Raw genomic sequence first — 27001 nt, forward strand, 5'->3', positions numbered from 1 at the left:
CATTTAACTACTTATTTTCTCATGTATCTGTTCATGAATTATTATTTATTAGTGTCAAGCAGAGTACCAGGTGAAGAATAATGAACAGAGGGCTACCTAAACACACACTGAATTTAGTAATGAATAAAAGTATACTTGAAGAAATGTAAGGAAAGCCCAACAAGTAATCTTTTAAGGGTTTAGTACTTATTCATTCTGTTGTACATAGGGTGGCTATGAGTTGGAACTTACTCAATGGCGCCTAAAAGCAACAAGAAGGAAGTAGGTAAGGATGGTAAATATAATTATTGTAGACAGGTAAGAACTGACTATATTGAAGAATAAGTACAGTTTTAATGGCATGATCATTGAATTTGGAGTCAGGTAACCTGAATTTAGAATCAATGTTAAACTTGTAACTTCTACGAATTATCTCTGTCCCCTCCTCTTTCTAGGTTCAGTGTTCTCTTCTTTAAAAAGAGTGCAGGACCATGGAATTCTGAAGGTCCTTTCAAGCTCTGACATCCCATATTTGCAGGGTGAATATACCAAAAATGCATCCAAAATTTTAATAAAAAAGAACAACAAAAATAGAATACTAATAGAGATGTTCAGACACAATTCAACACAATTTAGAGAACGGTCCATGAATATCAAATGTGGGACAATAGGGTGCTTCAGGGGACATAAGAGAAAAATCAAATAGCTTATATGACCCGATTGGGTTAATAAGGCATATACAACTCACGTGAGCAGCCTTGTGTCCCAGTTTCAGCATGGAGCCACACAGTCTTACAAATCTCTGTCCAACTCTGGAGGCTTTAATAGTCTCATTAGTTTTGTACAGAGAGACAGTTCCTCTGAAATTCTAAAAATTCCATTTGATTATGTCCTTTTCCAAAGAAAAATGATAATAGCTCTATTGCAATATATATGTATACACACACACACACACCCACCCACATGTGTGCACACATAAATATATTTAATCTGAAAAGTGAGAGAAAAGCAAAGTTACTTGTTCTCAGAAAGACTTACTGTCTCATAACCAGACCCTTCCTGTCTCAGAGCTGCTGCTTCCCTTCTTCTGTTTCTTCTATGGACTTGGGGTATTTGTAATCGTGGAGGGACCTCACTCACACATCCCTGATCACCACACCTCAAGCGGGAGCAACATCAAGTCAGCAACTTCCCCACTTTAGTTTCTCCTACCAAGGTTTGTCACCTGTGAAGGGAGATAGGTGGCCACAAATATCCCTGAGAGCCAAAATCCAAAGCAAGCATGAGAATGTTTATGACTCCCAGAAATGATCATTGAGTGATAAACAACCACGCTTAGGTCTGTAGGAAGCTGCAGGTTTGGTGTCTTCATTGACCGATTGAGATGTTTTGATGAATAACTTGATTTTCATGTATCTTACCTCCCTAACACCATCCTTCAGACACAAGCTCAAGTTCCCTGTTAAATTTTGATACCAAAATAGAATACAATGTTCTGGTTGTGTTCTCAACAATGCACAGAAGAATGAGCCTTTCATTTACCTTGAGTGCATTTCCTATAAGTGCAGTGTAGGCTGCATTAGCACATTGGCTGCACTGCCATATTGTTGTCACAAGTCACTTTTCCAAGTAACAAAAATCTCTTGGTCTTTTTCAAATGAGATACTCTTGGACCAAATGTTGTTCAACTTGTTCTTGAACAAATTGATTTTTGAACCTAAGTTCCACCTTAGTTACTTCCACTTTCCAGCTTTTTTTGCTTGTTTACCCTTGATTCTACCATTTAAAGTCTTAGCCATCTGTCCCAGATTAGAATGATTGTGATTCCCATTAAGGGATCCTCCTTTGCATTGGAAACTCTGGTGGCATAGTGGTTAAGTGCTACAGCTGCTAACCAAAAGGTCAGCAGTTTGAATTCACCAAGTGTTCCTTGGAAAGTCTATGGGGCAGTTCTACTCTGTCTTATAGGTTTGCTATGAGTCGGAATCAACTCGATGGCAATGGTTTTCTTTGCGGTAATAATATAATAAGAAGGCTAAACACAATTAAAATGTGTTTTAAACATAACATGAGAATAAAGGAAAATAGTGATGAAAGGTCATTCCAGTCATGGTGAGGCTGATGAAAAGAGCCTTGCTTCTTGTGGAATATCCTTCCCTAGGTGGCCCAAATGGTGTAGCACTTGGCTAATAACCAGAAGGTTGGCAACTCAAATCCATCCAGAGGCACCTCAGAAGAAAAGGCTATTGATCTACTTCTGAAAAATCACCCACTGAAAACCTAATAGAGCACATTTTATTCTTATACACATGAGGTTGCCATGAGTCAGAAACAATTCGATGGCAACTTTTTGTTGTTGTTGTTTCTTTTTCATTGTGCTTTAGGTAAAAGTTTACAGCTCAAGTTAATTTCTCATACAAAAATTTATGCACATAATGTTATATGACATTAGTTGCAATTCCTATAATGTGACAGCACACTTCCCCTTTCCGCCCAGGTTTCTTGTGTAAGGACAAGTATTCTATGAGACCACTACTTTAAGAACTCAAGGTTCTAATGAGCTCCCAGGTGATGCTGATGCTGCTGGCCTGGGGAACACACTTTAAGAAATACTGCCTTAGACGGACCTATCATGTTTGATTACACAGTCTTTCCTTACTAAGTTTCCATTTAATAAATTACAATTACATTCCAGTCACATCTCCAAGGGAGTAAATCTATGTTCACTTGACTAGTATTTTGGGGCTTCTCAAACATTTCAGTTGAAATTGATGACATCACTTAGATTAACTAGGAATTAAAATTTTATTTCTAAATACTTTGGAGGTTGCTTATTGCTGTACTAATACACTGCCTAGTTGGCTGTTTGCACAGAAGTCACTGGAGCTGACAGCATCCAATCAAGGTCAGAATCTTGTGCTGAACAATTACAGAGAACTCTAGATTGATATTTTCTCCCCTGATTAGCATTGTTTTTAACCAGTTTTAGATACCCATAATAATACTATAAAGTAGTCCCCCATGTTTTAATAATGATTTAATGAAATTCTACTGAGCATTTAATTCAAATATGGGCATGCACACACATATAGATTTATAAATTGAGATCCCATTAAGATCAGTCTTGATTTATATGCATAGTAAACTATCAAAAAGATGAACCTAGTTTAGCACATTTGAAAAATTTATTTATTTGCTACTTTGTTTTATTTATGAAACCATGGTTTAAGAATGTTAAAATGAAAAGAAAAACGTCTTAAATTGGAGGAATTTCTGACAGATTAATATCAAGTTTTCAAGGTTTCCCTTTTTGCTCCTTCCACTTGTCATGTATCAACTTAAGTTGCACTTTTCCTCATCATTTTCAAAGGTTGTATAGCAGTGGTCCCATGATCACTTCCAACAGATTTTTTTAATCTCCTCCAAACATCTAGATGATTTGTTACTGTCTCCTCTCAGAATAAACCATTCTTTTCTTCCTTTAGATAACTGTGCTGAGCTATGGACTTTAAAGATATATCTCCTTGCTAGAAAATGGAAAGTAAATAGGAGTTATATAGAAAGATCTATTTTTCTGCTATGCATTTACATGATGTTATTTAACCCTTTTTCATTCTTCTCGTGTTTTAAACACTCTTGGTGGACATTCTCATCTTTTTTTCACAAGCTTCGGCATATTCTAGGATTTAGCATATTGCTGCGCTCAATTCTTAGGAAACTCACGTTGGGGTTAATATTAATACGCTGACGATTCCCAAATTTTTATCTCCACTCTACACCAAATCTCAGACTTACGTATTCAAGTATTTTCTCCACACCTCCACTTTAATGTGCCCCAAACTGGAAATGATAATGTCCTTTCCTTCCCCGCTTCTCCTCTCTTCTCCCTTCCACTGCTCTCTCCTCCCCATTTCTTTCTTCTTTCCTTTCTTTCTTATTTTTTTGCTTCTGTTTATTTTTTTTAATTGTGACATAGCATACAAGCAATATAGTGCACAAAATCTTAAGCATGTAGCTCACACAATTTTACATATGCATACATGCTTATACATGCATGTAACCAGCACGACAGAGTGCTCACTCACACCCTCGCCCAAGCAGTGCCCCTCAAGGTTTAATCTATGTCTTGTCACATTTTTATAATTACAAAACAGGTTTTTAAGACATAAGAAATGGAAGTCAATAAAAATGAGTCATCATGTAATTTATAAAGTTCTAAGAAGGAATTCTATGCCTGACTACCATTCAACTACAGGTCTTAAATGTCACATTGTGAAAAATAAACACATCATCATGAACATAGAGAGCAAACATTACACTTGAGATCTTTATATAAAGCAAGGTTTTCTTTTCAAATTAAATTCTTCAGTATAATGGGATTTTAATCCAAACTGTCAATTAAGAATAGTCTAGATCAGGAAGCAGCATTGTGTAGTGCTTAAAATCGTAGGGATTTTGAGTCAGATATAATCTAGGTTGAGTACAAGTTCTGACGTTTGCTGTCTGTTTGGATCTAAACTAGGTACTTAACCTTCCTATCCCTGTTTATTCTTCTGTAAAATACAAAAGACTATTGTCAGGATGCAATACAAAAATGAGTATAAGAAATTCAGCAGGTACCTGGAAAGTAGTATGTTTTGTAATTAACTGCAGTAACACCAACCGAAAGAGAGCGGTAAATTAAAATTTATTGAGCATTGTAAATATCTCTTGCTCTTGTACATCTTACATAATTTCATTTAACCTAAAAAAGGGAAAAAAATAATCTCAGTTTGAAATGAAATCAATACCTGATGCCATTTAAAAATGTTATATATAAATCAAGAATACCTTTTATAATTATATTTCCCAGTACCAAAGGTTGTGTTTTGTTCTCATAAATCATTTATATATATACACACACATACATATATTTACTATATATAAAAAAACAAAAAAACCCACTGCCGTTGAGTCAATTCCAACTCGTAGCGACCCTATATATAGCTATATATAAATAAAGGCACAAAAACATAAATGCATGTGTATATACATATAACAATCTTTACCTCCCCCTATTATTGAAAGAGCCATAAACCCTAACCTTTCACCCAGTTACTACTGTATTACTGGGTGCCCTTAAGGATTTCCTCATGTTTGCTAACAGATCTTGTCACATCCTCCAGAGCATCTGCCCTTTTCTACTTTAATCTCTTTCACGGATCTGGGATTCTAAGGACGATGTCTGGGAACTCTCTATGAGCACATTGTCAATAGCTCCAAGTCTCAAAGATGAATTGGCTTCCTGAGCCCCACTGTGGGCTGCAATGTATGCCATTGCCTTGTCAGCCACCACTGCCTTTGCTGCTGGCTGCCAATGTTTTGTTATAAAGATGGGCACTTCATGTGGCCCATATGAAATTGTGTTTTCTGGATTCTTCTCTAATTCAAAGCTACTGTATTCCATTTTAAAGTGGTAAGAGTATATTTCTCCCCTTGGTGTCACATATTGTATAGCATTTTTATAAATAGGTTTTATCATGCCAAAGAATGGCGTGTGTCCCTAATGGCTGTCCTGAAGTCAAAGCCAAGCATCAAGCAAAAGGGAGTTCTTAGAATCACTCCTTCTGCAATGACCAAGGCGTCTCTTTAGCATCAGTTTTGAATCTCTAATTTCCCTCACTTAGGATGGATTATTGCCAGATCCTTCCATCTTTATGTGAATTCATGTCTGAAAGGCCCCATTCATCCATTTGTTAAATGTGCCCATATATACCTAAATTCTAGTAATAGAAAAACTTGGAGCTTATATTATTTTCTATGTTTACACTTAAAAAATCAGGGAGTAGTTTTATCTAAACACAGTTGTCCACATATAGACCTTGAGGATAAAATGTATATGCCAGAATTTTGAAATTACAAACAATGCTTCTATAACCTTGGGCGTATGTATTTTCACATTTTTGAAAGGGTATTTTCAAGGGTTATTCCTAGAAGTGGGGTTGGTGGATTAGAGAGTAAACGCACATGCACCAAAAACCAAACCAAGCCCACTGCTCTCGAGTTGATTGCGACTTATAACAATCCTACAGGACAGAGTAGAACTGCGCCATAAGGTGTCCAAGGCCACAGCAGTACGATAAACTGACAGAGAAGTGATGAATATGTGATTTACTGAGCATTTCTTAACAATCTAGATGTTTAATAGTTGAGCCTTGAAAGAACAGGGCATAAAACTGTGTATTTTATTGAGAAAGTATTCTGAAAATAGACCTTTAGCTGGCTAATGTTAACCCTTAGATGGAAAGTGTTTTTATAGTATTTTAGAATAGCTTGATTATCATTAATTTTGTCATTGAGAGTCCATTTTTAAAATGACTGATTAACATGCTACGAATCTCACCCAAAATCCATGTTTTGACTTTCGTTGTTTATTAACGAAGTCTCTTGTGTTGATTAAGATACTGGTAGTTGAAGTGTTTTTAGTAGATACACCTAGAGTTTGCTCTGAGACTAGCTGAATACCCTGGAAGGTGAATTCCTGATAAATGCAAGTGACTGATCATAGGTGTAGTTTAAAACTAACATACACCCTGTTTACTGTAGAAGGAGTTCTGGTGGCACAATGGTTAAAGCACTTGGCTGCTAACTGAAAGGCCAGCAGTTCGAACATACTAACTACTCTGCAGGAGAAAGATGTGGCAGTCAGACATCAAAACACTCCCTTTCTTGGGTTGTCACTGTATATAATACGTACCTCTATTATAGTATTTGCTTGCTGAAAGTGAAGAGGACTTGGAGCACTTACTGATGAAGATAAAAGACCACAGACTTCAGTACAGGTTACCCCTTAATATAAAAAAAAAAAAACCTCACAACTGGGCCAATAAGCAACATCATGATAAATGGGGAAAATATTGAAGTAGTAAAGGGCTTCATTTTATTTGGATCCACAATCAACGCCCATGGAAGCAGCAGTCAAGAAATCAGAAGTATTGCTTTGGGCAAATCTGCTGAAAAGACCTCTTTAAAGTGTTGAAAGGCAAGGATGTCACTTTGAGGACTAAGGTGTGCCTGACTCAAGCTATGGCATTTTCAGTCATCACATATGCATGTGAAAGCTGGACAGTGAATGAGGAAGACTGAAGAAGAATTGATGCCTTTAAGTTATGTTGGAGAAGAACATTGAACATACCACGGAATGCCAGAAGAACAAACAAATGCCTTGGAAGAATTACAGCCGGAACCCTCCTTAGAAGCAAGGCTAGTGAGACTTCATCTCACGTACTTTACACATGTTATCAGGAGGGATCAGTCCCTGGAGAAGAGCATCATGTTTGGTAAAGTACAGGGTCAGTAAAAAAAGAGGAAGACCCTCAATGAGATGGGCTGCCACAGTGGCTTCAACAATGGACTCAAGCATAACAATGATTGTGAGGATGGCGCAGGACTGGGCAGTGTTTCCTTCTGTTGTCTAGAGGGTTGCTATGAGTAAGAACCATCTCGACAGCACCTAGCGACAACAGCAATTATAGTACTTATTACTTCGGATTCCAGTTATTTGTTTATTACCTCCCTTGGTTATAAGCCCTTTAATGTTATGGACCACTCTGAAGCATTCATCTGTTTTATTAGAGCTATTATTATTAACAGTGCTAGGTAGTTAGTGACTGTTTGATAAACTACAGCAATACCACAAATAACAACATTGCTTATTGATTACTCTCCACATGCCAGGCAGTGTTTTAAATAACATAGACTATCCAAACAACTCAAAATATTGCTACAACTAATTTTTTTTCTTTAATGACATGACTGAATACAGGGTCTATAAAAATAATTACTTTCCTTTAAATAACAATAATATGTTAGTTATTTAAAATGTCTCTATCAGTATAACTATAAAATAATTTTTAGGAATGAATTTTATTAAAAATGAATAAAATCTATATGAAGAAACATTAAAATATTATCAAATGTCATTAAAGAACATAAAATACACTCTGAATAAATGGAGGGACATACTATATTCTTGGATGAGATGAATTAATATAATAAAAATTCTAATCAGAATTACCCTCCTTTTTTTTAAAAAAAAAAAAGATGATAAATCGTCATATGTCTTCTCCCCTTGAAGGAGACCAGTCAAGATAGGTTAGTGGATACAAGTGAGGTCATTTTCAAATTTGAAGAGAAAAACAAGCATATAAAAGAAAAATTCTCGTAATTTTATATCTACTCTTTTGGGATTAATATCAACAATTTAAAATGATTTGCATTTGGGACATAGTTATGAATTTTCCTAAATTCATAATTTTCCCAAAGACAAAATCTATACAGTCTGTTTATTAAATAAGTCATTTTCAGTATTTTTCTACTCTAGGGTATGTTCTCTCGCGTTTAGTTAATAGATGATTGAGTATAGTTGATGATAAAGGTATTTGCGTTCATGCAGTAAATGCCGAACGACCACCTTCCATAGGTACACAACACAGTGCGTGCACCGTACACCACAGAAATAAATTGACATGGTTCTTGCTTGGAGGGAACCTATAATTTAATGCGTTTTCACATAAAGAAACTAACACAAGGACTGCGTGATCCAAGAGAAAGGAATAATGCGATATGAAACATTGGACTGAGATTTTAAAATAAGATTCTGACCAGATTGAGTAGGAAGATTAAATATAAATGAAAGCAAGGAAATATGAAAATGAATAGCCTGACTGACAGGTAAGTGTCAGAAATAAATTATTGTATGGGTGCATGAATGTAGGATGAAATACAGCTGAAGAGATAAGATGTGACCAAAACAAGGAGAAACTTGAATGCCATGCTTAAGAGCTAGTACTGATATAATATTCATTGGAAGTGTTCATTTTTGTCAAAGGCTCAGCAAGTCTATACAGTCAGGTGTTTGTGGATATTTGGAGTGGTGTGGAGTTACATCACCCAGTGTTGGTACTGGGATCTTGCTGAAAACATTTCAATTTAGATTCGGCCATTGTAGTGCATTTTAAGAAAACCGCAATGAAAGCTTTATCATCAACCTTTTGATAAAACTGGGCTTACTCTTCACTACTGTTATCATTGTGTGGGTTTAAGCACCTTAATGAAATGCTATAAAGAGACAAAACACATAATTACCAAAACAGCGATTCAGTTTGGTGAGAGAAAAACATGTTTCATGAGTGTTTTACCTGTAATTAGCAATTAAATTTTATAGATTCTAACACACAATTTTTCTTGTTTTAGACTTCTCACCAGCCACCAGAGCTAGATGAAATTTATGAGAACCATGAAAAATAATAAAAGTTTTCCTAATATCCAAAAGCATTTCTAAAGATTATTTTCCAGTCATTTCTGACAAGGAACATATTGATCTTCCACCTACACACAAAAAAATCAAAACCCAAACCTGTTGCACTCGAGTTGAGTCAGAATCCACCCACAAAGGTAAAGCTAATCCTAAAATCTTGAATGCAAAAGGAAATTCTGTATGTAAAGTCTTTCAGACACTATCTGAAAAACCGAATGTATTTCTTGTGAAAACCACTCAAGCAAAAATTTCTGAATGCCTCTCTGATGCATTGTTATTGTACCTCTGTGCTTTTGTAGTTACACAAACAAATATTCCTTTCTTCCACGAAATAGGCTTAAATATTTCAAAATACAGTTTATGAGACAATTGGCCCATTAAGATTAGGGTGGAGAAATACTGTTCTTGTGAAGGAATCCATTTCCAAATAAATTCACAGGAACTAGGTACACAAAGAATATATGCCATAACAAGCAATACACCTTCTAGACAAAGCAGTTTAATGTGTGGTTTATTCTAGTAATTTGTTCTGAGTCCTCAAATTCAGGTAAGGATTAGAACAAAAGCTTACTTATGTCTGTAGTGTGGACAGATTTGAAAGAAGCCCAGATAGACAATTGTTCTGGAGCACTCAAGCAGAAGTCAGAAAGCAGCACTCTGCTTTTGCCCCGGCTGTTAGGTTCACTGTAGATTCCCTCATTGTTCATGTTGCTAGATATCAGTCTCTCTTGCTTCTGAAGAAGAAACTCCAATTCCCACTTATTTTTGACCCTGAAGGATACTTGTGGAAAATTTAGATACAAAAGGGGTTTGAGGAGTATCAGTATAACCCACCACCCACTGCCGTCGAGTCGATTCCGACTCATAGTGACCCTATAGGACAGAGTAGTATAGAAGACTGGATATGAATACGGTTTAATTTGTATTGCTTCTATGAATTAGCTTTATATTAAAACTTCACATGAATTATCCATGGCATTAAATATTCATAGTTTCACCAGAAGTATATTTTTCCATGTTTGACTTTTCTTTGTATACTGTTATTCAATACGTGATTGTGTTTAGCTCAGATGCGAAGGATAAACTGGTTGGGATAATTTGTTTTGTTGCTATGATTACACCAGAACTCTAGAACAATGATCCGGCAACAATTGTCTTGTGGTTTCCATTTAAAGACAACCAGCTAGTGTGCATTTGACTTCTTTTTAGCTCATATCCATGGGCATTTCTGAGAGTATCCTATTTTTCCTACCGTGTTTCTGACTTTTTGAATTCCTATTTAACACACACCTAACATTTCCACTGAAATTTCTCAGTAATAATGAAAACCATTTAGTAAACTCTAATGACATGTTAAATGTTTGCTGTTGTTGTTGTTAGGTGTCACGGAGTCGATTTCAACTCATAGTGACCCCATGTGACAGAGTAGAACTGTCCCATAGGGTTTTATAGGCTGAAATCTTTATGGGAGCAGATTGCCAGGTCTTTCTCCACAGAGCCAATGGGTTGGTTTGAACCACCGACTTTTTGGTTAGCAGCTGAGAGCTTAACCATCGTGCCCCCAGGGCTACTTGATGTTTACCGATGTCATTGATTTGTTGCAGTGAGGAAGATCACACACCAGAGGAACTGTGAAGCATTTTTAAAGACAGTTATTTTAGGATTTTGAAGAATGTTGGAGTTTAGGTAAATTTAAATGAAGCAGTGTTTGATAGAATCAAAGCCAAGCAGGGCTGTGTCAAGAGGTCAACATCTGGTCTGGGAAGTAGACCCAGTGCCCTGCTTCTTTGGTACTACAAAGTTAATATAAATTTGGAGCTACTTATCTGAATCTATGCAACTAGGCTGGGAATCAATACTGCTTCTCTGTGTCAAAGTGAGATGTTTCATTCTTACTGATATAATTTCACGCAGCAAAATTTCTGACAGTCTATGGTTTTAGAGAAGAAAGTTTCTCAGTTAAGAAAGTAGTACTCACTCAAAGGAGAAGTTCATTATGACACTTTAAAAATAGTGTGTTCTTGGGAGGATTCTCGTTTGCTGTTTACTTGGCAGCTGGTTTTGCCTGTATCTGCTATCCCAGCCTGAAGAATGGCCAGGCAGGTTTTTTATCTATCTATTTTTTTTTATATATCTATGTTTTTAGCTATGGCTTTGTAGGCTGTAATCTTTATGGGAGATTATGTATACCTGTATAGCTATATTCATAGCTATATAGATATACATGAATATATACCTATAGCTAAGCATCCATCTATCTACCTACGTATCTACCCATATATCATCTATCTACTTGTTTCATTTGCCTACTCACACCTGTTGCCATCCAGTCGATTCCAGCTCATAGCGACCTTGTAGGACAGAGTAGAACTGCCTGCAAAGGGTTTCCAAGGAGCACCTGGTGGATTCAAACTGTTGACCTTTTGGTTAGCAGCCGTACCTCTTAACCACTACGCCACCAGGGTTTCCTTAATTTGCGTGCCATTTTTTTCCAACAAGTATATTGATGTATAATTGACATGTAAGAAACTGCTCATATTTAAAGCGTATAATTTTATAAATTTTAACCTAAGTATACATCTGGGACACCATCATCATAATCAAGATAGTAGACATATTCATCACCCCCCAAATTTTCCTCATGCCTCTTTGTAATCCCTTCCTCCCTTTTTCCCCCTGCCTGCTTTCCTTAGGCAATCACTGAACTGCTTTCTGTCACTATAGATTACTTTGCATTTTATAGAGTTTTGTATACTGGAATCTTAAATTACATACTTTTTAACCTCTGCCTTCTTTCAGTCATCGTGGTTCCTGGGTATATCAATAGTGCATTCCTTTTAGTTGCTGAGTAGAATGCCAATGAATGGCTATGCCATGATTTGCTTATTAAGTTACCTGTGGATGGACATTTACATTTCTGTCTAGATTTTGGCTATTACAAATAAAGCTGCTATGAATATTCATATACAAGTCTTTGAATAGGCATGTTTTGTTTTCTCGGGTAAATTATAAAGGCTGAATCATATGGTACCTATATAACTTTCAAGAATTTGGTAAATTGTTTCTGAAGCAGTTGTACCACTTTACATTCCCGCCAGCAGCATATATGATGGACCCAGTTCTTCCACATTTTCGCCAACACTTTGTATAATGTCTTTTTATTTTAGCCATTTTAATATGTGCGTAGTGGTATCTCATAGTAGTTTTAATTTGTATTTCCCTAATGACTAATGATGTTGAGCATCTTTTCATGTGTTTATTTTCCATCTGTGCATCTTCTTTGGTGAAATCTCTGTTCAAGTCTTTTGCTCTTTTTTTTTTTTTAAATTGCGTAGCTCGTCTATTGTTACTGAGTTTTGAGAGTTCATCATATAATTCTGATACATGTTTATGTGTTGTAAATACTTTCTTGCGGTCTGTGACTTGTCTTTTCATTCTCTTAACAGTGTTATTTAAGGGCAGAATATTTTTCATGCTGATAAAAATCCAGTTTATCAATTTGTTTTTCTGTGGTATTGCATCTAAGAAAATGCTTAACGTAAATTCACGAAGATTTTTCTCATATGTTTTCATCTAAAATTTGTTTTGAAATTTAAGTCTATAATTCATTTTTTTTTTTTTTTTGGTACAGACTTCAAATTCTGGATTAAAATTATTTTGTTTGTGCATATGTTGTTTCTGTGTGCTGTCAGTCAATCCCAACTCATGGAGCCCCTGTAGTACAGAGTGGAACTGCCCCATAGGATTTCCTAGGCTGTAATCTTTACAGGAGCAGATTGCCAGGTCTTTTCTCCTCTGGAGCCTCTGGATGGGTTCCAACTGCAGAGCTTTGGGTTAGCAGCAGGGTGCTAATTATTGCACCATCAGTGCTTTTTTTCTTTTCTGCATAGAACTTTCCAGTGTTTCCAGCTACATTTGTTAAGAGGTACATCTTTTCTCCATTATTTTGACTCTGCATCATTGTCAATAATCAGTTGTGTCTATTTCTCAATTCCCTATTCTGTTCTCCTGATCTATTTTTCTATCTTTACACCAATATCACATTGTTGCCATTGTAGCTTTATAAGTCTTGAAAACAGGTAGTGTTTGGTATAATTCTGCAGTGAAATCACATGGGCCTGGAAATTTCTTTTCCATAAACTTTTAAATTATGAATTCAATTTAATGGTTACACAATGACTCAGATTATCTGTCTCATCTTGGAGACATCAGTAGCCCATGCTAGTTCACCATCTGTCGGGTCAGATCTACGTTCTCACTACTCTCACTCACCCTTTAATTTTTTCAGATTTTTATTGAATGTTTTCTCATCCATAAAATGGGACTACCCTGTGTTGCAATTATATTTTAAAGAACGTATACATAAAGTCTTATAAATGGTAACAACATCTAAAATATTATTACTCTTTCTGGCTTGTTTTCTTGGAAGGTTATATGTGTGTGTGTCCTTGTTTATTTGTTTTTCTTTCTTTTTTTTTCAGTAAACTGGTAGGGAGTATCTAAATATAAGTAAATAAGGATAGAACTAATACCATTTTTAAAAGTAAAATTTAATTTTGTGGGCAAATATTTTAGAAATTTTTCCCTGTATACTGTAATCAATGATCTGGGCTAAGAATCTAAAAAAATTAAAAAAAAAAAAAAAAAGAATCTAGCAGGGATTAATTATAATTAATTATAATTAAAATACTACACAAGAATCACATCCATGTGGTTGCTTGGACACATTCTTTATTCTACAAGCTGGTTACAGAGGAAGCCACAGACAAGTATAGCTGTCAATTTTTGAATTCATCCTTCATACAGATGAAAAATGATGTAATAAGAGTGACAATGATGTTACAGTCTTTTTTTTTGAGCATTTTTCTTTCTGGAATAATTCTCAATTATAATCCACAGTTCCAGTGACCTAAATTCTTTGGCGATACTTTCAGAATCCTCAACTTAATTCATTAGTGTACTGAATTAATGTCAAAATCAAAAGTTGTCATCATAGGCCATGTTAGTTTTGTAACCCTTGGTATTAAAACTTCTGTAAAATAAAAAGCAGATGCAGTAGAAAGAGATCCATTACTATTTGGAATCAAATTTGTAACTAATATGCCCAAAATTATCTCCTGGTATGTGCCAATTAAATCTAAGTAGATGGCATGTCCTTTCTTCACTTAGTAGTACCAAGCACATTGAGCATTTCAGTAAATTTTGTTTTCACATTTGCAAGTAGCCTGGCACTTTTCCTTGAGCAACTCATGTTCGCAGCCAGCTTTGATCTTCAGGTCTGCGCAATTACTAAGGAAATCTTCATACTCACAGCTATTGGCTGTAACAAAAACAGATAAGTCATCTCATTATCGTCTTCCCCCACCACAGCAAAAACAATCCTTAAACTACAAGTTAGCAAAGGAGGATAAGATTGGATGAACAAATTAGTATCGCACTATGCTCGCCATTTTAGTTCTTGAGGGACATACGAGGTGCTTTAGTTGAGCTCACTGATTAATTCGCTTCTTTTTTATTTTGGACTTAGTGATATGCCCCTGAAATTTAATGACCTAAAGTAAAATGAATGTAATTAAATGCATGCAAGGCACAATATGGTAGCCACTAGCCATGTGGAGCTATTTAAATTTAAATTAGTTTAAATTAAATAAGACTCAACATTTATTTCCTCAGTCTCACTAGCTACACTTCAAATATTCAAAGTCCATACACGACTAGTGAGTACCTACAAGGCAGTGTTGATAGAGAACATTTCCATGATCTCATACAGCACTGTCCTGGACTCTGATGTCACTAGGCTTTTCTTCTGGGGTAAGTGATCTTATGGAAAAATACGGAGGTAAAACAAGAACATGCCCCTTCTACTCCTGATTCGACTTGAATGTTCCCCAGGGACTCAAACTAAGCTCATCCTACTACAGGAGAGCCAGATATTTCTTGGGTACGGACTTCCTGCACCTCTCCCCCAATCTAGTGAAATGGCTCTTCTAACTACTCAGTAATTCAAACCAAAAAAGAGGAGTCAATCCGAACTCCTTCCCATCCCCATTTTACCAGCACTTAACAAGCACAGGTAACAAACACTGGCTATTCCTTTTCCTTATTCTCAAATCTGCCAGTTCTCTTCATCCACTGTATCAATAATGCAGTAAAGACACACATTTTTAAAAATCCAAGTTATTCGACAGCTTTCTAGCTGGCTTCCATCTAATTTTTTATACTACTGCCAGAAAGCTCTGTATAAGACTCAATTTTGACTGTCACTCTTCTGTTAAAAATCTTTCAACTGACTGATCATTTCTAATAGAATAAATTTCAAGTTCCATAGCAAATAGCATTCAGCAGAGGTGTAAGTAACCAACTTTTTTCTCCTTTATTGATTTACAGCTTTGAAATCATTGCTAATATATATTGTGGCTGTACATTTTAGTGTGAAAGAATGCTAACTAAAGGTGAATGAATTTGAAAGGTAAAAGTCTCAGTGAATGAGTCAATTGCATTGTTCATAATGATTTCAGTAAAAGTATCCTAACTATAGAAAACCAACAGCTATTTTTATTTTGTTCATGACAACATTGGAAATGAGATGCCGCATTTTTACACAAATAACGTGGCATTCTATGATTGTTTGCCAACCAATCCCTCCCCCTACAAAGTATTTCCGTAAGTGTGCTACGCTAATTCTTCTTTTTTTTTTTTTTAAAGCAACTTGTGGAAGAGGATTGACATGGTGGCCCTTATGAAAATGCCTAACAGGGGAAGGGAATAGTTGGCAGACAAAAACAGAAGGCAAGCGTTATTTGCATAAAAATACAGTATATGACATTTATTCGACTCTCTTCTTCTGCAACAATTTGTGGGTTCTGTGATATAATACTGCATACAGATTGGACTTTGAAATTAAAATCTGTACAAAAACTACTGTCAAGTTATGCATCAAGTGTTCATTTATTAAGTTAAATGCTATGATTCTAATTACACTATGGGAAAGAGTGAGGAATTCAGCACGATGCATTTATTCACACAAAAGAAACAGCAACATTTGGTATGCCTGTCCAGACTAGGCCCTATAGGGTCTCACATCTTTAGGTTCATATATTTTGATTTTCAAAAATACCATCTTTGGTAAAGTAATATTAACTTTGATCAAATCAACTATTTCACCTGCAACATAGACATATATGCTAATGCATCGTCACAAAAACACACTGATGGTAGATGTATCACATTGGAACACATGGTAATAGAATTTTCATTATAATTAATATATAAGTCACTGAAGTATATAAAATATTTACTTTAACACACACTCTGGTGAGTAATATTTTTCTCTTTGGCATAAAGCTATTAGTTAAGCTGCTTACTTTCAGATTACTTAATCCCTAAAAAAAAAAAAAATTGAAAAGACTAAGTCTTTATTTTATAGCAATTTAATCACTTCACACTTACTGCACAGTCCATTTTCACAGTTTCCAGGACAGCTGGCACAAGGCGCTCCTTCCTTGTAAGGGGTATGCTTTCGATTGACATTATTACCACTGAAATTTGATATAAAAATGTTAAATACTTTTCAGTGTGCTTTTTAGTTTATGCCTCAAGATTAGTATCAGTCACCAAACATATATAAATACGTTCAATATTTTAGTTACCTCAAAAAACTAGAAAACTTAAAATTCCCAATGTGTAATTCAGATAACTATCCAAAGTAGGAAAATTCTTCACATGTTGGCCCAGTGCTGTGACTGTAATTTCACAGGCTCCAGGACTAAAATGAGATTAAGTCGGGTCTACAGTTTTCAGAGTCTATTTCAAAGTGGCAACGTCTGGTAGATTCATCAACTTGCTATGGCAGTGTACCCTAAAGAGCTGGCTAAGGGTAAAACATACCCCCTAGGGAGCCAGGAGAAGCTCCTGGGGATAGGAGGTTGGAGTATGGAATATAATACTCAATGTTAAAATATAACTTTACATTTAAAAGATGAAAACTACTATAATTTCTATACCGTATGCCAGAGAAAGTAAATTTCTACTATTTTTTTTGCTCCTAGATGGGGTAGTAAAGGAGCCTTGATGGCACACTGGTTTGGCTTGTTTCTCTATCCCTTCTGTTTTCTAATGATAAATGGAAGTTAGGAGCACTGGTGGTGCAGCGTTAAAGCACTGGGCTGCTAACCAAAGGTCTGTAGTGAGAACCCACCAGCTGCTGCAGGGAGAAAGATGTGCCAGTCTGATTCCATAAAGATTACAGCCTTGGAAACCCTATGGGGCAATTCTACACTGTCCTATAAGGTCGCTATGAGTCGGAATCAACTTGATGGCAATGGGGGGAGATGGGGTAGGCATTTTTGGTGTGTTGGGTGGATGAGAGGAGGGTCTTAGGGAGATTTTTGAGTTTCTGAGGAGGTGTGTCAAAGATTTTTTTGTTTACAAAAAAATGTTAATTAAAAGAAAAAAAAAAGGTTTGATTAATGCCAGTCTCCGGGACGAACTGGTCTTATAGTGACTAGTAAGCACTGCATTGATGATCATTATCCTACTGGAAATTTTTCATCAAAAGTACAAGAGGGTCAAATCTCAGCAGTGCCTAGTGGGCCAAGTGCCCAAAGGAATACATCTGAATCTGCCTCCCTTTAAAAATTGTAGATACAAAAATATTCAGGAAGTTCTTTCATTATTTGTTCTAACTCTAGTTTCAGCTACTGGCTTTGGATGTCCCTCTCACAGTCAAGCACTGAATCTGTATGCATTCTCCTAGGGTCTCTCAATTCCCTCTACTAAACCCCATAGGTGCTGGCTACAAAATGACTTTGGAGGTCATACTTCTCAAGCTAGATATCCATATTCCCTAGATTATCTACAACTTCAAAATAAATCATATAGGAAGCTTGATTTTGGAGGTCCTATTTGTCTCTCTTGGTAAGAAATTTAAAACTTTAGAAGAAATTAAACATACACACATATATCTTCAATATATCCATAGGATTTATTACCGATAATCTAAAACACATTGCTGGAGGGAAGGAGTGTTTCCAGCTGTAAATCGCTATCCTAAGGAATGGCTCATTGTGGAGTTTTCTATGAAAGATATTCAGAGGCCTCTCTCAGAAGATTTGAAATATATGGAGGATCTTTTGAAGCCTTCAAGGCCCAAGATTTAATAATTTATAATGGCAATAATGTAAGCAATTTCAGATAAGCAGAAGTAGACACATGTGAACATAAAGGAGTGGAATCTCTACAGTATGTCCTTCCCTATTTGCTACCCCAGCCTCCAGCCTGGTCTAACCATCAAGCCATCTAGAGCCATCGCACTCTAGAAGTGTGAATGTAGCAAGAGCTGCTAATGTCAGTCTAGAGAACTGCATGTTGCATATGCTTATGGAGTAACCCTGAAAAAAAAAAAAAAAACCCTGAAGCAAAGGAAAAGTAATTAAGAGAATATAAATCATCTTACACATGGAAAAAGAGAGCTTCAGAATTTCACGCTTGGATCTAAGAAGTTGGTCTTCTTTCTTAGAAATTGAATGTGTCTCAACTTAGAAAATATTTACAACAGTTCCTCCTTAATTGAAATCTGCTTTTTATTCTGGTTTATGAGAAATTTTACACTTTAAGTTACAAACTGAGATTAACATTATCATTCATATTAAACTCTAAAGTGTATACTTACGCGGGACAGTAATGGCAAACATAGAAGTACTTTAGCTCTTCTTGATTGGGACAGAAGGCAATTCCACATCCAACGCGGAAAGATGAGTACCAGACAACCTACAGACCCATAAGTAAAGTATGATAGAGTATTAGAGAAGAGGAAAAATATTAAAAAAAAAAAAATTCAAATACAAAATAAAAGAACGTTTACTGACGTAGTTTTTTGCTGTACAACTTACGGTGATATTTAAATTGTTGACTCAAAATCACAAACTTAAAATTTTCATGTACATTTGCTACTTTATCCATTTAAACTACTGGAAAATTCCAGAGTATGCTTCTCACTTAAGAGTGTTGCAGACCACTGACAAAAAAGGACAGCTCGTAGACAAAGTGCTATCCAACTATCAAATAGCCAGACTATACTAGCTATTTGCAAAGCATTTTATATTAATCAGACTCTTTCCTAAGTTAAACATTGTGATCAGTCAAAATTTAGAGAAGTTTTTTATGCCAAAGCATTTGGGAAGAGGTATTTTCATTCATTATCCTCACCTGAGTATAATGTCCAACAGCTACATTGGGACTCTTTGCCCCTACACCATAGACAAAATCATGACTCTCATCATACCAGTTTTGGACTGCATTTGACCAGGAAGTAGGGTCACTTGACATATAGAGATTCTCACCACATTTCGTACCTTAAAAAAAAGAAAAGAAAAAAAAAATCATTCATAAAAAAAGCAAAAAATCATGCAATGGCAAAGAAATCAACTATATAAACACAAAGCAAAGTCACTGCCCTTCCAACACAGTGCTTGTGTTTGCTGTTGATTAGTACATATCAAGCTGGATAGAAGCCAGTTGTGCTTAACACATTGAGAGTATAGGCTGGACCTAACATGAAAAGCTTTGAATAGATCACAACTTTCTCTCTGCTTTAAAAATTCTATTCCCTTGGACTGTCAGTGGTGCATTTATTCATGTGTTAAATTGTGATTTGAGCAGGTCTCATGTGCTCTCAGCTCTGTATTGTTAAGCTCCCTGAAGGCAGAGACCAACTCTTGTACTTTCTCTCCTGCTCTCACTCACCCTCACCAGAGATTTTTGAAATGTAGAAAACTGACTAAATATTTACTATTATTTTTTTTGAACTTTGAAAAAAACATGAGTCAATTTTTAAGAGCCTCAACCAAGAGGCAAATGACACCAGGAGGGGCATTTTTCAAACTTATAATCTCCCCTTAGTCAACAAACCAGAATGTCACAAGGCCAAAACCTCCTCTAAGAACAAGGCAAGAAGTATTTTGCAGCCCCAAAACATTTCCGTATTTTTTTCAAGCCCTGCACCTGATATTTACATTTTGGTTTTTTTGAAATGTAATGTCTCATGCTGCTTAAAGGAAGTATAAACCACTGTTGGCTATCTTCTTTAAGAGGGAAAGACAAAATTAAGAACCTAACTTTTTTTTTTTTTTTTTTTAACAGTAGGCTTGGATACTCAAGGCCATTCATTTCAATCTTCCACTGAATGCAGTCATCCTTCTTCATAATTTCATTATAAAATAGCATCAAAAATATAAACAACAATGACAATTATAAAAAAACAATAAATTATTCACTATGTCCAAGTTGGGCTTGTTTATATGCATACCATTCTATTACTGTGTTTTAGGTGAAAGTTTACAGCTCAAATTACTTTCTCATTCAAAAATATACACATATTGCTTTGTACAATCCCCACAATATGACAGCACTCTCTCCCTTTCCACACCAGAATTCCTGTGTCCATTCGTCCAGTTTTCCTATCTCTTGCTGCCTTCTCTTCTTGCTTTTGGGCAGGAGTTGCCCATCTGGTCTTGTATATTTGGTTGAACTAAGAAGCACATTTCTCATGTGTGTTCTTGCTTGTTTTATAAGCCTGTCTAATCTTTGTCTGAAAAGTGTGGTTTAGGATTGGTTTTAGTTCTGAGTTAGCAGAGTGTCCAGGGCTGTAGTCTCAGGGGTTCCTCTAGTCTGTCAGACCAGTAAGTCCGGTCTTTTTTCGTGAATTTGAATTTTGTTCTACATTTTTCTCCTGCTCTGTCTGGGACTCTCTGTTATTATCCCTGTCAGAATGGTCAGTGGTGGTAACTGGGCACCATCTAGTTGTTCTGGGCTCAGGCTGGTAGAGGCTCTGGTTCACGTGGCCCTTTAGTCCTTAGGGCTAATATTTTCCTTTATGTCTTTGGTTTTCTCATTTTCCTTTGCTCTGGATGGAATGGGACCAATAGATGTTCTTAGATGGCTACTCACAAGCTTTTAACACCCCAGATGCTACTCGCCAAAGTGGGATACAGAACATTTTCTTCAGGGACTATGTTATGCCAGTTCACCTAGATGTCCCCGACGTTATGGTTCCCAGCCCTCAATCCCGGCAACTCAGTCCCTCAAGGTATAATGTAAGTATATTTTTATGTACAGTGAAACCTATGAGAGCTGGAACTCGACGGAACTGCCATGTTTTTCCGAGTTTTTCAAGTTTTTCGTCTTTGACAGGGTGAAGTCACCACTTTTCTACTGTGCTCTATTTAGTGGAAAATGTTTGAATTTTCCTTCTCTGACAAGTTTCGCAGGTATTACCGTAATAGTTCATGCACAGAAGTTTTTCTCTTCTGTTGCTTGATGGTAAAAAAAAAATTTTGTCTAATAGTTTTTTAGTATAATACAGTATTGCACCTATTATTGTAAAAAAACAAAAAAAGGCACCCAGTATATACAAAATACTTGGCAGTTTGATGCCACCAATTAAAAAAAAAAGTAAATAATAAAGTAACATACCCAGAATGTTCGCCCTGATTTTAAAAAATGTTAACTATTTTTACAGCAAAATTCAAGAACGGTTCAATGGAATTCAATGTGTTTTATGAATAAAAACAAACAAGCAAAAGAACACCAGACTTCAAACACACGAAAAGGTTACGTAATACCACAAAGGGGGCAATGAGTTAGAACTCAGAAAGCCTGGTTTCAAATTTCTAATACGTGACACAACTTTCTGGTTGTGTTCTTGGGTAAGGCATTTTCCTCCCAAGTCTCAGTTTTCTAATCTTTAAAGTTAAAAAAAAAAAGATGATACTGACCTGTTATGAGCTGACTGAGAGGGACAAATGAGAAACTGTGTGCGAAATTATTTGTAAAATCTAATCAATAAGAACAAAACTATAATTCTTATAATTATCTCTCCATAGACAGTTTGACTTTAAAAAGACAGCAGTAAAAGCAACACTGTTTACAAACTCTTCTTAATACAACGTTATAAAAGGATCCACTAATATTTTATGTGTTCATTTATTCAACAAATATGTACTAATTTACATACTGGTTTTTCGGTCCTCTGGACTACTGTGTTCTAAAGTGCACTTGTTGGCCCACTTTTGAGCATTTGTCATTGCTTCTCTGTTCCATTCCTAAATATCATGAGGAAAAAAAAAAAATACAAGATATACACTTAATGATTGGTAGATGGATTTGCAATATTTTAAAACTTCTATGGAGGTATCATCCAATTATCATCTGTATTAAGTTTTTTTTTGGTGTGTCTTTATCTGCCCCATGCCAGTTTTCACACAAAGAACATAGGTGACGTGTCTAAGGGGTTGAAAAATCTACAACTTGTAATGTTCTGACTACTTAGCAGAGTAGCCACACTTAATGCCTTTTAGTAATGGTCCCACTCTAAATACTGATAAACACATGGAGGCATTCTCATTATTTTTTCAATAGTAAATATATATATATATATATATATATATATATATATATATATATATATATTTTTAATGAGCTGGTCTAAGGCATTCCTGGTCTCTTTTGTAGCCCAGGGCACTTATATGGAAAATAACTGTCTTTTATGACTGTTCCCAGTGAAGTAGGCTGTCATTTACAGTAATTGGCATTGATCTTAAAGGGAAAGGGGTTTCTTGATCCTAGACTATAAGAGACAGTGAACAGAAAAATGTAACGGTTTCTTGCTGAAAGTCCAAAGATTTGGCTTCTAATTCTGCCTCCCCAACTTAATAGCCTTGCGAGCTTGGCAAGTTATCTAACCATTTATAAAGTGAAAATAAGAAACTCTACTTTGCCCATGCAACAGTTCAAATAAAATAGCAAAATCAAGATAGAACTCTGTAGGCCACAAAGTTAGTTAACAATGGTTTCACATCACTTCTTGTATTATTGTCTCTTACCATCTTCAACATGTTGCTGGCAGGTGGAGAGACTCCTTTCCTTAGTTCATTGTGCTTGTTTACAATCTCCTTTTGGACTGATGTTTGGGTGGTTAACAAAGCCGTAAAAGCTGGATCCTAAAGAGAAATAGGATTATTTTTAACATATTTGAAAATCGTAGATAATAGCCAATGAATTAATTCAAGTGAATAAAGATCATTTAAAAAAATTGTTCAAATCAAGCTATTATTAGTTGTTAAGCATTGCCTATAATTTGCAGCCAAAGCTATGGTCTTTAAACAGTAAAGAAGCAGTGTGTAATTCACAGTTTGGCAAATTAAAAACTCCTTAGTTGAGGGCACAAATGCCAATTTCTGATTTCAAGGGAGATCCTAATGTAATTTTTCCAGACATATGGGTGTTAATAACATCTTATAACCGCAGGGGTGCTTGACAGGAACCATTAAGACATATGCATGCGTACTTGAGCAGTCTCCAGGAAGGGCATGGTGAGAGTAGTGGTAAGTGATTCATTGTAGACTTTGAGGGGGACTTTGACCTGACAGGATGTCCGGATTAGAGAATGAATGCTTAAGTCCAGTCTAAGCACGTGTCTAGTATTCAATGCTCTAGTCAAACGGTGCTACCTATTTTATAGCAGATTTTATGGAGGCTGTTCAGGAGACAGTTTTGCAAAATTAAATCTCAAGGCAATTTGGAGGGAAGCCATCCAATCAATGGGCTATTGCTGACTTCGTTCTGTTAATCAACAAAAATGTTAACTGGTAAGGTATTAAGTCAGATGCTGCTATTTTTGGTTTATCTTTGTACGTGTGTGTGGAGGGCAGGTCTAGGCTGGGGTGGAGGGATGGGACGGTTGAAGTGGGAGTGTGTGCATTGTCAGTACAAGGGCTAAGCACTTTGCTTACCTAAATCTATACATGAATGCAATGTTATAAGGGGATGAGTAAGGCTTTAGAAGTCAATTTTAAGTCTAAACTAAAGGACACTGCCCTTTGTAGGTTTTCCCTGACAACCTGATATAAGTTACCAAATTTCCTCAGGGCTCTCCAAACACTGTGATCATAGTTCTGATCACATTTTATTGCCATTATCTACTTCTGAGCCTATTTCTCCTGTCTGCTTGTAGGTTGCTAAGTACCAGTGCTAGTACCAGTTGCCATCTAGTTGGTTCCATCCAACTCATGGTGGCCCCATGTGTATCAGAGTAGAACTGTGCCCTATAGGGTTTTCAGTGGCCATTCAAAAGTAGATTGCCAGGCGTTTCTTCCAAGTTGCTGGGGGTGAACTTATACCTCCAACCTTTCAGTTAACAGCTGAGCGTGTTAACTGTTTGTACCACCCAGCGACTCCATCTAGTTTGTGGTAATTTGTTATGCAGCCCTAAGAACATAATACATTAATTAACTAAATACCCAAATATTTCATCATATATTCAGTAAAATAATTATTAATGAGATAGTTTACATCCCTTGTTTTTTATCCTAAGTTTTTGAAATCTGGAGCATATTTTGCATTTATTGAACATCTTGATTCAGACTATGCACATTTTAAGTGTTCAGTAGCCACATGCAGCTAGTGGCTACTGTACCAGACATCACAGCCTTAACTTTCGTCTAGACAATCATATTAAATATTCTAAGCTACCAGTGATTATTCAGTGATGTACCTTTCCACTCTTAATGGTTGATCTAGTGACATGGCACTCCACAAAGCTGTCTGAATAGCTCTGAAAAAAATTTTCACCTTCACCTTACCTTGCCTTCAGCAGGTAAAGATGGAAGCAGCACAGTGGCCAGAAACAACACCACCGGGAGTAAAGCCATTGCTGAGAAATAATTTAAAGAGAACAAAGATCTGCATTGAAACTCTTAGTGCATGTACATACTTCTAACTCAGGAGGAAAAAACCCATATATTGATCTTGGTTATCTCAAAGGAATTGTGATTCTCAAATTCGCTAATAACGTAACAAAGGTTCCCCTATGGTGCTAGTAGAATCACAGTTGAGCAGACCTTGCCTATTCTGATAGGACAGTGAAGAACAAACTGAACAATTTGATATCTTTGAGGTATACCTATAAAGGCTAGGGACATACTACCCTCTTTCTGACCAGTTCTATTACCTCACCTTCATCAAACAACGCTGTGGAAAAAATTTCTTCATTGTCAATTATGGCATTGTAATTAATTATGTATCTCAGTTTTTTGGGAAGCATATTTTCAGTTTGTACCTTCTCTTGGTTTGCTATTCCCCATGAAAAGTAGAACTGCTTGCTATTTTATTTACACCAGACTCTAATCAAGATTCAAGAGTCATGGTTAAACAGACACAAATGTAAAAATATTTTATCAGCGGTTATTTCTCAAATGGAGGAGATTAGAAGTTATATTTATTTTCTTCCTTGTACTGGTCTGCATTTTCAAGTTTCCCAGCTCAGGGGAAAAAATAAATAAATAAAATATTAAAAATCTAGCTTGTATCAAGTTTGCTTAATCCATAATTTGCTATAAAGGTTGTTTAATATTTTCATTAACTTTAAAAAAGACACTTGGTTTTATTGAGTTGTACATGTGAAAAATGTTGAATTGGCAAATGCTGTGGTCTCTCTATTTTTACAACCCCAAAACCACCAACAACAATAATAATAAAAGACACTCAGCATTCTGTTGCCCATGGGCTCCTTTCTCAATGTGTCAAAACACCCTAGGTCATTTTAATAAAGCAAGAAGACCACTTAGTTTAGGAAGCACTCATCTTCCCACCTTTACTCATATAAGTTGCTCACTTTGTAAGTTAAAGGGATGCTGCCTTGATTTGTTTCCTCTGTGTAAGGGTGGCACCCCACAATTCCTGAGGGGAAAGAAAATGCCAAAAATTTATCTGTGGTACTACTCAGGTCTCATTGGTTTGCAAACAGTAAATACTCAGTACCTATTCCATGTATTCCCTTTGTCCTCAATGGTGTGCCCATGAAAGGGAGAGGAAGGAACATTTATTGATGGTGTAAGATAAAATATAACGTGTAATTTCAATCTCAAAAAATTTCTCCTTGGTGGGTATGCCTCTTTCTATTTTACTGAAGAAACTGGGGCTTAGAACAGTTTATTAACCTATGCCAATTGTGAGTTCTTAGTTAATATCAGAAATCAGCCTCCATCCAGTTGTGACTTCAAGGTCAATGCACACTGAAAGGGACATAGTTTCAATGGAGAAAAACCAATAATTGTTGCAGCACAATCAAGACGCTCTGTCCTTGTTTTAATAATCCCACTATTAATACATAACCATACATGTTAATAGTAATAAATCATTTTCATGGAAGTATATATAAACATGCACATACAGCTATAATTTTCATTTTTCTATTAAAGTTAGTTCTGCAATAATTGTTTCAAAAGGTCACAGACATGGACAGTAATTATTTAAGAATGGACTGTAAAAAAATTAATTCAAATATCAAAATCGTATTAAAATATTTCTGGAATAATAGTGCTGTATATTTATATACTACTTTCTTGACTTTAAAAGAGTACAATTAACTTGAGATCATTTCAATAAAGAGTTATTAACACAGTTTTGAAAATAATGGATAAATTCATGAAATGTATCATTTTTCTACTAACAAGATAAAAATGTATTGGCAAAATAAAGAGTTCACATTAAAATAAAGGAACTATAATTTACCGTTGGTTCTCAGAGCGGAATGGAGTATCTGCTTAATCTGTAGAAGGTAGGAAGATGGAGAGATAGAAGGTTAAAACCCAGAAACAAACCTGTTGCCATCGACTTGATTCTGACTCATAGCGACCCTATAGGACAGAGGAGAACTGCCCCTTAGGG

At 35.9% G+C, this 27001-nt stretch overlaps 1 protein-coding gene across 1 annotated transcript; it reads right to left on the reverse strand.

Moving 5' to 3' along the window:
* Nucleotides 1–14469: 14469 nt before the first annotated feature.
* CRISP2 (cysteine rich secretory protein 2) lies at nucleotides 14470–26876 on the reverse strand. Its single transcript, XM_049875376.1, has 8 exons — nucleotides 26846–26876; nucleotides 24916–24986; nucleotides 23158–23274; nucleotides 22290–22377; nucleotides 19484–19629; nucleotides 18948–19045; nucleotides 16727–16815; nucleotides 14470–14597 (listed from the first exon to the last, which is right to left on the reverse strand). Exons 2-8 carry the CDS (start codon nucleotides 24982–24984, stop codon nucleotides 14470–14472), a joined length of 735 nt encoding a protein of 244 aa, XP_049731333.1. The 5' UTR covers nucleotides 24985–24986; nucleotides 26846–26876.
* Between the last annotated feature and the right edge of the window lie 125 nt (nucleotides 26877–27001).

Source organism: Elephas maximus, chromosome 1 (genome assembly GCF_024166365.1).
Source record: "Elephas maximus indicus isolate mEleMax1 chromosome 1, mEleMax1 primary haplotype, whole genome shotgun sequence".
NCBI lineage: Eukaryota > Metazoa > Chordata > Mammalia > Proboscidea > Elephantidae > Elephas > Elephas maximus.